Source organism: Pecten maximus, chromosome 19 (genome assembly GCF_902652985.1).
Source record: "Pecten maximus chromosome 19, xPecMax1.1, whole genome shotgun sequence".
NCBI lineage: Eukaryota > Metazoa > Mollusca > Bivalvia > Pectinida > Pectinidae > Pecten > Pecten maximus.
In genome coordinates, this window is record NC_047033.1 from 22,226,547 (window position 1) to 22,241,279 (window position 14,733).

At 33.3% G+C, this 14,733-nt stretch overlaps 1 protein-coding gene across 3 annotated transcripts in view; it reads right to left on the bottom strand.

Annotated features, from left to right (window-relative positions):
* Window positions 1-1,031: 1,031 nt before the first annotated feature.
* Window positions 1,032-14,733, bottom strand: part of LOC117317384 (mitogen-activated protein kinase kinase kinase 13-A-like) — a 187,298-nt gene continuing 173,596 nt past the window's right edge. For all 3 annotated transcript variants that reach the window (XM_033872189.1, XM_033872190.1, XM_033872191.1), the window contains 9 exons: window positions 14,006-14,164; window positions 13,036-13,194; window positions 11,323-11,431; window positions 9,505-9,614; window positions 9,049-9,165; window positions 8,233-8,361; window positions 5,169-5,979; window positions 4,445-4,747; window positions 1,032-4,003 (listed from right to left, as the gene is read on the bottom strand). In XM_033872189.1, coding sequence (XP_033728080.1) covers window positions 3,908-4,003; window positions 4,445-4,747; window positions 5,169-5,979; window positions 8,233-8,361; window positions 9,049-9,165; window positions 9,505-9,614; window positions 11,323-11,431; window positions 13,036-13,194; window positions 14,006-14,164 — 1,993 coding nt within the window. In that variant the 3' untranslated portion in view covers window positions 1,032-3,907. The remainder of the gene's footprint in view (window positions 4,004-4,444; window positions 4,748-5,168; window positions 5,980-8,232; window positions 8,362-9,048; window positions 9,166-9,504; window positions 9,615-11,322; window positions 11,432-13,035; window positions 13,195-14,005; window positions 14,165-14,733) is intronic.

Below are 14,733 nucleotides of genomic sequence, written 5' to 3' on the forward strand. Positions count from 1 at the left end.
AAAATATTTCAGGCATATTTGTTCTATGACATATATGACATTTATTACATATTAATCAATTTAATTTATTTAGTTCTATTGCTAGTGGTAGGTTATAAGATATACAAAGCAAACATTGCTTCATATAATTTACATGTATCGCAGTGTAGAGAAAAGCCAGAAAACTTAACAGACATATAAACTAAAACAATTTTATTATTGGACAATATAGTAGTCCGTCTACACAGGGTGTCAATATACAGTGTGTCAGTTTATACAGTGGTAATATCACACCCTTCCTACAGCTGCTGCCTTCCATTACACAAACAATATACATGTAACAGTAACACTTTATACACAACAAAACCAGATAAACTGCCAGTCTTCGACACACTATACACTTACACGGCTGATGGCACAAGCAAACTTGTAAACAGTTTGCTTCATTAATTTCCAGGTTTCCACAGGATTAAAACTGTGATTTTTATGTGAAACTTTTGTTTCATAACTGAGGAAACAGGTATTACTTATTATAAAAGTTAATATCATTCTTCTTGAAAAAGTATATTCTGGTGATTGTATTAATTTTATTCAATTATTTTCATTAAATTTTGAAGTGGATTGTGTGAAAGCTTGAGTACATATAGAGATACCTGTAGGTACCTAAAAATACAATACTCCAGCCTTGACCTCTCTATCAAGTACGTAGTTTTGATTGTGTTTCTTCTACAACTGTTGGCAATTGTAGTAAGTTATAAGCCATAAATTTGAGTTATATGTTTAAAAGTAACTCCAACATCTGACGGAAATGTCAAATTTTGTGAACTTAGCATAACACTGTATTCAAAATGTCTGTTTAAAAGTTTCTTGTAAAACAGTAAGTGGTACTATTTCATTCCTTTCTGACACACAAAATATAATTTGACACTGGCCTTATGGGTCTGTTTTGTACACAGATCATATTGATAAAAATTTGTTCAAATTGTTCAAATATGCATACTACATTTAGAAATGGTTTAATATTTTTAAAGAAAAAAAAGAAAAAACATATCTATTGATAAAGAAACTGATTTATTTTTTAATTGAATAACAATTCTAATTGCACCAAAAACAAAGGACAAATAATCCCATCAGAATTAATCCTACTCACAGGAAGGATACATTGATGAGGACGTAACTGGTACAACACTGTGACATTATTGTCAATTAAGATATCATCAGTTTGAATATGTGAAATAACTATATAATAAATCAAACCAAAAAACAAAAAACAAAATATACTGAAAAAAAAATTATGAAAAAATAAGCATGAGATCAAATAAAACATTATCACCAAAAATAGCTATACATCAATGAGGAGTTGCTATTAGGAGTGGACATAAACATGAAGCTAATATTTCAATTGCTTCAGAATAATTATTTTCAAAACTCTTTCAATACATAAGGGGCATGGTATTAGACTTAACATATTGAAACATTTAAAAAAAATTGCCAACCTTTTATAGATATAAGGATATGTTGAAAAACTATGAAAGTTGTAACAAAATTAAAATCATCAAATTATAAAATTTTCCTATATCTCAAAATAAGGCCATTTAGAAAAATATTAAATCTTCCAAAGCTACAAAGAACAAAATGATGTTACAATGCAAACAATACATTTTTAGAACATAAACTAAAAGACACATAAATGGTAATATTGGACTAATTGAGAGTATGTTAACAACCAATTAATGTACAATAATCAGATATCACTTACCTAATGGCTTGTATGCTGAGGTTGATATTTTGGACTACAGTATTTTGATTAGTTGACCAAACCTGACATCTTTCTACCAGTTAGGTTGTGTCAAAACAGGGTCATACTTACTAATTAGCTTAGCATGTGACAAGGTTTTTGGTAGCATGGAAAGGGATCTGATTCAATGCTTTTATACACATTTCTAAGTTTAAGATACTTATTAAGAGCATACAACTCCATAAAAGTTGCCTTTCAGTATGCAAAATTACCAGCAGTACATGTATATTTAAAATTTTATCAACCAGTTTGAATACTGTATACAATATTTGGAGGCACAGTAAAATGTTAGATCAACAAGAATTACAACATAATTGTATGTCTCATCTGTCCTGCTGTGTCAATAAACATATTGTAAACTCAATAAAATTTCAGTATCTTTATCCAAAAACAACCCAAAAACCTCCACATAATAGTATGGGAGAACTCTGTATACATTATAGTATGGGAGAATTAACTCTGAATACATTATAGACAAGTGTAAATACTGATGCACTGCAAAACAAATATTAAATATTGTAAAATGCTAATTCTCAAAATTCACTGAAATATGTCATTTTTGTCCCAAAAATCACTCTTTCTGAAAAGTGAGAGGGAAATACATCTGCTATGTGATATAATTAATTCCAATTTGGCTATAAACTAATTTATTAAGCAATAGGAAAAAGAATAATGATTTCGTATAAATTTTTCAAAATCGAAGGTTTTTAACCCAAAAATACAGCCAAATTGTTAAATTCATGTAAGCTGTAGGGTGTGTTGTGATGTCAAAACAACAGTGAGCTAAAAATTCCAGATTTCCAGCATCCTTAATCTCCAGAGTCACTGGACCATAAATTCCACTATGTGAGTCACTGGACCATAAATTCCACTATGTGATCTTTTCAAAGGCAAGACAAAAATGAATGATGGAATAGACTCTGCCATATGGCAAAGGTTATTCGATCTTTTTCCTATAGTCATACAATTTATACAAAGTAAAGTCTTTTGGCGCCAAAGTGATTTGATAACACTGCTGATATTCAATAAAGGAAAACCAAGTTGACCATGCCACTAAAACAGGACAATTCATCGATCTTAACCCATTTATATATAATGGATCTGTCCTGGTATTTTATCTTAACCCATTTATATAACGGATCTGTCCTGGTATTGTATCTTAACCCATTTATATAATGGATCTGTCCTGGTATTGTATCTTAACCCATTTATATAATGGATCTGTCCTGGTATTGTATCTTAACCCATTTATATATAATGGATCTGTCCTGGTATTGTATGGGCCAAAGTTTATTGTAGTCTGTATGCAGATCAAGAAAAAATGTTAACCGCACAATAAATCAACATATACATTCAAGCAGAAACGATGTTTTTGTGGAAAAATAAAATAAACTTATTAAAAGAAATATATTCTTACTGATAATATGATGAGGAAATGTTGGTGTGACTTTAATGATCTGAACATTACGGGACAAATATTCTAGATAAAAATGTTTATTTCAAATTACATTGCCCTGTTCATTATTTTGTAACATCTGACCTATCAAAGAATGTACAATCACCCTGCCATCCCTGAGATTCCAACATGGGCTGTTTGATATCTAACAACTGGACAAGTCTAATGAAGATATTTGGGAGGGGCAGAATGGTTATAAATAATCTGTTGTACATTAAATCAAATATTCTAGTATCACAATACTCAACAGTTATCTCTCTAAATTTAGTTTTTGGGAGATTGTCATTAGTAACCTGTTCATTCATTACAGAACCTTTCCTCCTCTTGAACTAAAAGGAGTTACACATCATTAACAACATAAAGTCACCTCAGTTGTCTCCCTTTGAATTTGTCAGTTCACATAATAATTTAATACAGGCTTTCACTGCAGAGTCAACTGTCTTTAAAAGCCATGATGTAACTCAGTATCCATTAAAAAGGGATAAAGTCATGTAAATCCATGTCACCTAAGGAAACTTGATGGAAACTGTTTTTGTCTATCAAGGAAAAGTTCATAGATTTTATTTTCTCTATATAATGATGGAATCATAAATAGTTGTCTCCCCTTACATGTGAATTTCTTTCACATATCACCTCCACTGGTTTCACATGTCACTATAACTTGGTTTCACATATCACCATCCGCTGGTTTCAAGTGATCGTGTCCTGTGTACGGTAGTTGAGACAGTGATGTCGGAACATTCATCAGAATCAGAACTTGTATCAGGATGCTGAAACAAAAATGCCTGGAGATTAGAGAAGAGAGAAAGTATTTATAAATAAAATGCTTAAAAGTGGGTTCAGACATTAACACTATACTCTGTTATTTAGGGAAGACTAGCATTGATACACCATCAAATCTGTTGCCTTTTCTTCAATGTACAAATATACAAGCATCTTTTCACATGTTTCTTTCGAATCCAATCATACAACTTACAGTTACATAAAAACTGATCTGATAGGTACTAAATTCAAAGTGGGAACTTCTGATATAAATACCTTCTAAATAACTATACATTAATATCTAATACTGCATAAGGTGTTATGGAGATCAAGTTAATCTGCAAAATTTTCTGCAATGTTTTCTTGCTCAGATTTATTCTTGTCTTCTTGACCCCTGTATAATGGTTGAACTTAAGGTCACACAAAGAAAATCCCTTTTTGGTATTTACCTCAAATACACGGTCTGGAGAAGCAGACACCTGGTTGCGTATCTTCCTGACTGTAAGTTCCTTGTCAGAGAGTCCGTCAGATATCACAGCACAGTTAGCCAGCTCCATCTGGAGATTCTCAGAGCTGTTGGTGGACAGAAGTCCGTCTGGAGTATCCTGAGCAGAGTGTTCACTCGTATTCTCCTCCTCTGATAGGATTCCCTCTGAACTGATCGTAGAACAGTATGACCGCCTGTTGCGAGATCTCCTTTTGTCGTCCTCGCTTACTTCACCTTCCTCTGAAGACCAGGAGTCATCAGAATTCTGAAGAAAAGAATTGAAAAGAATACACTTTATTCTTTTACATGAGAATGTACAGGAGTTACTTCCCTTACTTCCATAGATTACAAACCAAAACTTTGTAGAATCATACATGGATTATCGTTTTTCATCAATACCAAAAAGGAATTACACTTGAATTTTTTATTAAACTGTTACACTTTCCTCTGATCATATATTACTTCACTGTCACTTTTGCTCTAAACTGAATATAAATTGAAACATCACATGCAAAGTATTTGGTATTAGTAACATGACTGCAGCAAACAAATCTGGTAAAAACAACCAAAATGTAGAGATTGATATATAAAACATGTCATTCTAATTTCATCAAGGGAAATGTACCAAAGCAAGTCCACCAGTAAGAATTCAACATTTAAAGAAACCATTATATATGTATGCCTACCTTTCTCGGTCGGTTTGGGCGGTGCTCATGCCGATGTCGGGGAATGTTTATAGAATCACTGGAATCTAAACTGCTCATCCGTTGTGCGATATGTGGCCGTTTTGGCGATAGCTGTGGTTCACTTGTTGTGCGAGTCACAGTCTGGTTAGTAATGGAATTAGCATCTATCACAGGTATAGCAGTGCTTGTTGTACATGTACATGTGCACTCAATTGAAGTGTTCGTGGTTAAATTAGTAGAGTCTATAGGACAATTTAAATTTTCATTAGAGTCTTTCTCTCTGGTAGTTGTTTTGATTTCATTGTTTTGGTTCTCCACTAAATCGTAGAGGGCTTGGGAGGGGCTCCGACATGGGGAGCCCCCAATGGAGTCCCCCAAATTACTTTCTACGTCTGCACTGGCTCGGCTAGACCGCTTACTGCTAGGGCATGAATTGTCTGTACATTCTCCATCACAACCAAAACAAACATCATTCAAATTCTTCTCATTTCTCACATTTTCTGTTGGCTTATTTTCATGACTCCGTAGGATAGCTTGCTCTGGTATTGCCATGCCTGGCCCTTGATAAGGAAATCGCGATGAGGCCAGAGGAGCATGCTCAAGGCGTCGCAGGGCAACGGACTTCCCCTGGAGTTCATCGTTTAGTACATCTCTAATGGGACTCTTGGCTGGGCTTCCCATTATGTTACTCAAAGATCCTTTACTGTTTGTACGACGATGCCGACTTTTCCTCATCCTCTGCTTAGTTGGCGATGGAAGAACTACCTCAGAGCTTGTCGTCATACTGCTGTCCATGTTAGGGTTGTCGGGGCTACAATAATAACAAATCACAATTCTTATATGACTTAACAGGTTTCGACAAAAAGGACATGACATTAACTTTGAAAATTCAGATGCTGTTGCCTTTTTGATGAAGCTAAGGAATGTGAATCACTATTGTACAGAAGTCATTTGAGAACTCATGGTAAATGGAAAGTTTCAATTTGTTTTCAATTCAATGCAAGAACATTATAACTCTACAATATTCATGTTGTTTTTGTTTTACTAGGCTTGTTCGTTTAAAATGAATACCAGGTATGACATTTTTTATTTAAAGGCTTTGTTATATTCTGAACTTAGCAAATAATGGTATGATAGAAATTGCTTCATATAACAAAACAGTTACTAATGTTGTTAAGGAAAGGCCTCCGACCTCGGGGAATATTACTGTTAAAAGGTGAACATCAATTTCTTTGGTAATATGGCTGGAATGTTTACTTAGTTTTCATTGGTTGATTTCTTATTCTCCTCACAAGGACTATCAGTGAGTAGACCTGTTTGTGCTAAATATAACTCAGCTGGGAAATTCCCCAAGTATTGCGGACCTGTTCGTGTGAAAATTAGCATGAACAGGTCGGCAATTTTTGCCTCCAATCAGGCAACAGCCAGTCAGAATGCTGGAAACAAACAATTTTTTGTGTTTGGTGTACACCTCGGCCTGCAAACTCGATGAACAAACTCTTCACCAGGTCTGTATAGTCTCGTGTACACCTCAACAAAAGGCAATAATTGTATAGTATTAACCTAAGCCAAATCAATAATTGTATATTGATGAAGGCACAGTATGTGCTCTATATTAGAAAGAATCAGTGCCATATAATAATATATATTGTGTAATACCATATAATAATATATATCGTGTTATACCATATAATAATATATATTGTGTTATACCATATAATAATATATATTGTGTTATACCATATAATAATATATATTGTGTAATACCATATAATAAAATATCGTGTTATACCATATAATAATACATATTGTGTTATACCATATAATAATATATATCGTGTTATACCATATAATAATATATATCGTGTTATACCATATAATAATATATATCGTGTTATACCATATAATAATATATATTGTGTTATACCATATAATAATATATATTGTGTAATACCATATAATAATATATATTGTGTAATACTATATAATAATATATATTGTGTTATACCATATAATAATATATATTGTGTAATACCATATAATAATATATATTGTGTTATACCATATAATAATATATATTGTGTAATACCATGTAATAATATATATTGTGTTATACCATGTAATAATATATATTGTGTAATACCATATAATAATATATATTGTGTTATACCATATAATAATATATATTGTGTTATACCATATAATGATACATATTGTGTTATACCATATAATGATATATATTGTGTTATACCATATAATAATATATATTGTGTAATACCATATAATAATATATATTGTGTTATACCATATAATAATATGTATTGTGTAATACCATATAATAATATATATTGTGTTATACCATATAATAATATATATTGTGTTATACCATATAATAATATATATTGTGTTATACCATATAATAATATATATTGTGTAATACCATATAATAATATATATTGTGTTATACCATATAATAATATATATTGTGTAATACCATATAATAATATATATTGTGTAATACCATATAATAATATATATTGTGTAATACCATATAATAATATATATCGTGTTATACCATATAATAATATATATTGTGTAATACCATATAATAATATATATTGTGTTATACCATATAATAATATATATTGTGTAATACCATATAATAATATATATTGTGTTGTACCATATAATAATATATATTGTGTTATACCACATAATATTATATATTGTGTTATACCATATAATAATATATATTGTGTAATACGATATAATAATATATATTGTGTTATACCATATAATAATATATATTGTGTTGTACCATATAATAATATATATTGTGTTATACCATATAAGACCTTACAAAAATGATGAAGTACTTAATGATGCTCAGAAATATGTCAACAGATTTTAATGGTAAACAAATGTTGATAATTGCATGACATATTGACCAGCACTAAATTCAAGAATTAGATAAACATTCGAAATTACCCTTTATAAGGCCAGTCTGCAGAACCCTATTTTAAAATTTGCATTCCATCTCGGCTTTTATTTACCGATAACTTACCTTGTGACCTCTGAACCAGACTTGTACATGCGCTTCTTGCTGAGTCTCTCTATCCGCTCCTGGGCACGGATCACTGGACGAACAATACTCTTCCTTTTCTTGGTGTACATAGCCAGTTGTTGTTCACGCCTGTAACAGAAGAAGTTGAATTAGTGGTGTATATGTGGTAAAATGCCAAATGCAATGTACTTTGCCATTTTTAGGATCAACACTTGATATTTGCAATATTGTTTATCATTATACTATTAAAAGTCCATAAACTTTACAGGTAAAAGAGTACAACATTTGAGATTTACCAGAAAATAGTGACTTAAAGTTCTCAATAAAACAATAATACAACAGCCACATTGTGTGATCAACATTGATTGACCTTGGAATCAAACAATGCATCAACCATGAAGACAAACAAAAGAGATGACCTTGAAGTCACTTACACATAACTTTCAAGACAAACACTGAAATGACCTGGAATCAAACACTGCATATGACCTTAAAATCAGACATTGAGATGATTTAGATGCTGGTTAAGATGATGGTTATACACCTCGATGTCATATTAAGTAGGTAGAATGTGATTATCTTCTTGGTCTCGATGTCATATTAAGTAGGTAGAATGTGATTATCTTCTTGGTCTCGATGTCATATTAAGTAGGTAGAATGTGATTATCTTTTTGGTCTCGATGTCATATTAAGTAGGTAGAATGTGATTATCTTCTTGGTCTCGATGTCATATTAAGTAGGTAGAATGTCATTATCTTCTTGGTCTCGATGTCATATTAAGTAGGTAGAATGTCATTATCTTCTAATCAAACTTACTTGATGAGTTCCCTTTCTCGTTTTTCAAGTTGCAGCATACAGGCTGTGAGTTCCATGTACAGATTGTTAGCCCTCTCCAGCTTCCTCTCGTAGTGTTCTCGTACATCCTGGGCATGTCTGTAAGGCAATCTTCAGTTTTAAATTCATGTAACAGAACAGCTGTCTGTGGATGACAGCAGAATAAATACATTAAAGCTTAATTCTAGAAGATTTTGGCAGTTTTGATTGTTGGTCCTAAAACTGTTCTCAAGAAAGTAAGATATACATATTATGAACAGTTAAAAAAGCTCCTCTTCATGATGGGAATTATCATCCCATTCACAAAAAATCAAAATCTTGCTTAATTCCCATTTGGCAGCCTAAATACATTTTTCATAATAATTATAACAAATATACAAAGACTATGAAGAGTATAACAATATACAGTATATGGACCAAACATTTTGTGACACTGACCGTAGCTCCTCCCTCCTTCGCTTGACCAGTTCCTCCTCAAGGTGGGGCATGTGAGACCCCTCACAACGAATCAATTGGAGTTGCTGAGCAATCTCTTCTTTCCAGGATGCCTGTGAAATACAAAAAAAAAATACAATGTACAAATGGGGCATTGCCCAAATTTACAGACAAAAACATCCATGTGCGGTGATCAGCTGGTGAAGCTTGTAGATATATTTATAATGCATTCGCCTTTCACAAACCTAGTGATTATGTATATCTATAGATTACTGACATGTCAGTGAGGGCCTCGCATTGTGTCTGTTTTTATACCTGAACTTAACCTGAGTGATATACTGAAATAGAATTACTACTTATACACTTCATATACAAATTACACTTTGACCTTGACCTTAACATTAGCAACTTTTTAAATTCCTATTGCACATCTGTATATCACAGATTATCATCATATATGTGATATCTCACAACATTTTGCCTTCTGCAAGGGCCTTATATGATGTACTTCAAAGTATATTCCTAGTTATATTTTTAATAACAGCAACCTTGATCTTGACCGTAAGGAAGTTTTTGAAACCCTGTAATGTGCATCAGCATTTCCAAGTGCATTATCACATCAAATTGCAGAAAGTTTGAACTTCTGTATAGGGTGTTAGATAATGATTTTTGACAATATATTTTGGGTAGTCTTTTTGATAACCTTGACCTTAGGTTTTTTTAACCCCCTATTGCACACCTACACATCAGTGTAACACCATGCAGGTTTTAGTTTCAAGGAACAACAGCACCAAAAACATTTAAGCGATCATGCAGACTTAGAGATTGGCAAACCTTAAGAACATACTGCCATAAAAGCCAACAAAACACATTATAACTAATACATTTTGACAGTAAAATATGGAGCTAATGCATGTGAACACTTGATTTCAATCTAAAGAAAATGTGACTTTGACTAATAACCTTCAAAGTGGTAAAGCAATTGCAAGCAACTTCTTTAGGAAAAATTAAGCATTGTATGAAGTATCAGTTTGATTGGCTAAAGCAAACTCAATTTATTGCATAAAAACTGATTTTCTATATTTAGCAAGTGATTTTGACATTTCACCTTCAAAAAAGCAATCCCTAGCAATCACTTTCAGTAAGAAAGCACTGTATGAAGTTTGAGTTCGATCAGCCCAAGGAAAGTCAAGTTATTGCACGGAAATAAAAGTGCCGACAGACAGACTGATTGGCAGACAGACAGACAACAAGCTGATTACTATAGGCACCTGCACTTTCATGCCGGACTTTAAAAAAAAATACATAAAGTGAAGGTCATTCACTTGATGGTCACAGGAAATAGTGAAGTATAGTTCATAATGATATCTCATTGTCGGACTGTAGGAGTTACCTCTCCTTGCACAAACTTAAGGCAGCAAGCATATTACATGTACAAGTAATTTGTACAGAAATAATTCGAAATACTCAATGATAGAACAGGTCATTGATGTTTAAGTTTTTTCTATAATTTATTTATCTGAAACAGACGTATTCAACCATACAAAAGCATGAATAACATCATCAAATTAAAAACAAATGCATTCATGGAGAGAGATAGCGTTAGTAATAGTGATTATGTTTTTTGTGAAGAAATTGTTTGGTTCCAACCTTAATTTATTGGGTATTGTCGCAGAAATATATTTATACAGTAGATTTCTGGAGGAGTTCAGAATAAGTTTTACGGACTACTATAGGTAACTGTGAACCACAGCACCTCAAAACAATGAAATTTCATGTATCTACATTGATGTTTTCTCAGCTTTATATATATCCACCTACCTGTGACATCTTGAAGTCATCATGGGAATAACTCAGTAGTTCAGGAGATGCAATCTCCAGATGCATGAGAACCTGACGGAATGATGGTCGATTCCTGGTTTTGGCACTCCTGTAAGAAAAACATGTAATATGGATCTGTTTTGTTTTCGTAGCATATATAACTAGAACTGTCGCCAGGATGGCTGACTAATACCCCACAATCCGCATGAGTCAATTGGACAACTGGAACTGTTTTTTAGAGGCTAACTAAGATAACCTGTGCATGTCCCTAGTGTTGTTCATAATAAAGAGAATTTAGTCATAGTTTTTGTTGAAATAAGTCAACAGGTTTTGGAAGAGTTGTCTGGACAATAAAAACTTGTTTATAGTGACCAGTTACCATGGTAAAACAAGGGCCCGTTGGAGGGCCACAACATACGCCCGCCGCAATATTTGACACTTGGAAGGGGGTAGTTTCACAGGTTGTAATGCTTTAAAATGAAGTATCATTGTTGGAAAGTTGGAAGGAGATATTGATACACATAATGGTGTGTAGTCTCATCAAGATGTATATTTGTGTCAAGTATGGAGAGCTTGGGTCGGGTAGTATTGGAGTTATGGTCCGGACAAGTAAAATCATCAAACAGGAATAACTCTGCAAATACGGGGGTAAGGGGCATGATTTTGGTATGCGACACTCCGGCTCATCAATATGTATATTTGTGTCATGTAAGGAGAGCCTGGGTCCAGTAGTACAGGAGATATGGTCTGGACACCATATGTGCCCGAAGTAAAATCATCAAAGGGGAATAACTCCACAAATAAGGGGGTAAGGGGCATGATTTTGGTATGCGACACTCCGGCTCATCAATATGTATATTTGTGTCAAGTATGGAGAGCCTGGGTCAAGTAGTACTGGAGTTATGGTCCGGACAAGTAAAATCATCAAAGGGGAATAACTCCGCAAATACGGGGGTAAGGGGCATGATTTTGGTACGTGACACTCCGGCTCATCAAGATGTATATTTGTGTCAAGTATGGAGAGCCTGGGTCGAGTAGTATTGGAGTTATGGTCCGGACACCATATGTGCCCACCCACCCGCCCGCCAACATGATAACATAATACATCCTGTCTTTCGTCGGGCGTATAAAAAGTGGAATTTAAACAGCTGCATGCACATCTGCACATGTTCCCTAACATTCCCATAACTGCATATATGTTCCTAAATGTTCCTGTAAAATTTAGTGAAAATCGGTTCACAAGTTTAGGAGTTGTCCAGACAAGAATAACCTATGAATAGTGACCAGTAACCATGGCAACCAAAGTTTTTGAATTTAAACAGCTGCATGCACATCTACACCACGGATAGACAACCCGATTCCAGCATATCCCCACTAAATTTGTTGCGGGGTATAAAAAAATTGATTATTTCTATCCTTTTTTCTTAATTTGTTACCTTTATGATCTGGATTTTGAGCAGATAAGATTTCTACTTCACATTTATATACGTATACTTGTGAAACCTGTACAAATCAAACACCTGTATATATAAAAACCTCTTGTTCTGGTTCTCATGTCACTGTAACACAATTATACAAATAAACCTGTTTATAAAGGCCAACTGTACATAGCAAAAACATGTCTATAAAGGCCACTTGTTTTGATTCCCAAAAATACACTATTATTGTAAATATGTTGTCAAATCAACAGGCAGGTTAGACCTTTAACCTTACCAGCATTGTCTCATCAGTAACTTGAAGCCCTCTGGACAGGTAGTGGGGACAGGCAGGTGTAAACTATTACTACCTACACCCCAAATGATGGCTGAGGAGTCAACATCTTTGTATGGAATCTCTGCAGACAGGAGTTCCCACAGCACAACACCAAATGACCTTGAAGAAGAAATCATAAACCATTGGAGACAGAATTGTTAACTTCTTTGAATGGAGTCTCTGCAAATAAATTTCTCATAGCCCAGTAACAAATTATCTTGAAGCAAGATAATTGTAATGTCAGTAAAGACAAAACTTTGTAAGTAAAAAATTAAAAAGTAAGATTTATTCGATAGGAGACTCACTGCACAAAGATTATTTCTAAATTAAATAAAGTGCAGAAAAAATGATAATACATTTGATATTTTGGAAAAACAGTTTTGAAATTTTAGAATTTTGGTCAAAAACCTAAAAATCTAAAAACTCATAACAGTTTTGAAATTTGATATTTCAGATTTTTGATAAAAAATCTTAAAGTCTAAAATTCTAAAACATTTTAGAAATTTGGATTGTTAAGTGTTACAAGGACCGTATTGTTTTGTTACAAATCAGAGGCATGGATGTTTTATTCGGAGGGAGCAGTTGGGAGTATTTTATGCATAAAATACTTATATGGCCAAGTAAATTTATATAGGGATTCTGGGGAATGAAAATTTCATACAATTCCAGTTTACAAATCTGATTTTGCATGTATTGGGTCAACAAATCTGTTAGTGGAGCACTTTTATATATGTTCAGAAAGTTCAGAAAGTTTTAAGATGTTCTTTAAGCTGTTATTGAATTATAAACATGTATATTCATATCGCTTGAACAACACAATAAAATTCAATATTCATTGGCCAACACAATACCTTTAATCAAATCAATCAATTGGGGTCTTCTCCATATATTTACAACATTTATTTATGACATCAGAGTTTTTAAAACCTACCAGATATCTACTTTCTCAGAGCAAGGTTCATTTCGGATCACCTCGGGAGCCATCCATGCTACAGTTCCTGCAAATGACATTTTGGTGCTCTTCTCGTTCCAGGTCCGACTCGTCCCAAAATCAGAGATTTTAACCACATCATTTTTTGCCACCAAAACACTGCAAATAAATTCGAATGAAAAATATAATTCTAATTTATAACATGAAACCCAGAGTTTACCAGACCACAGAAAAATCAATAACTCTCCCCCTTTCTAAACATTGATTCAGTGTTGAAATCAGATTATACAGGAAACAGCACAAGACAATTGTACACAGGAGACTTGTAAAACACTTTAAGAATCCCAGGATGACTGTAAACATATACTATATATAACCAATAGAGCTCAGACTGGCAGCTAAGAAAGCACACCCACTTGATGTCATCTCCATGTTACAAAAAATGTAAGCCTGGGGCTGGACCTTGTGTTCTGTATATGATTCAATACCTACTGTCTACATTGGTAACATGGGGTCCCTGTGTATAATTTTTAAGACTTACTAGGATGACTTGAGTTTTGTGTATGATTTGATAATGATTAGGGTGTTAAGAAAGTTATATGTTCCGCAAATGAATTTGCTTATAATTTGGGAGTGAAGACACATATCACCTCTAAAGTTTTAGTCACAGTTAAATAAGTAGTGTCCATCCTGTATACTATACTACCTCACTTGAGCATGACTCTCTT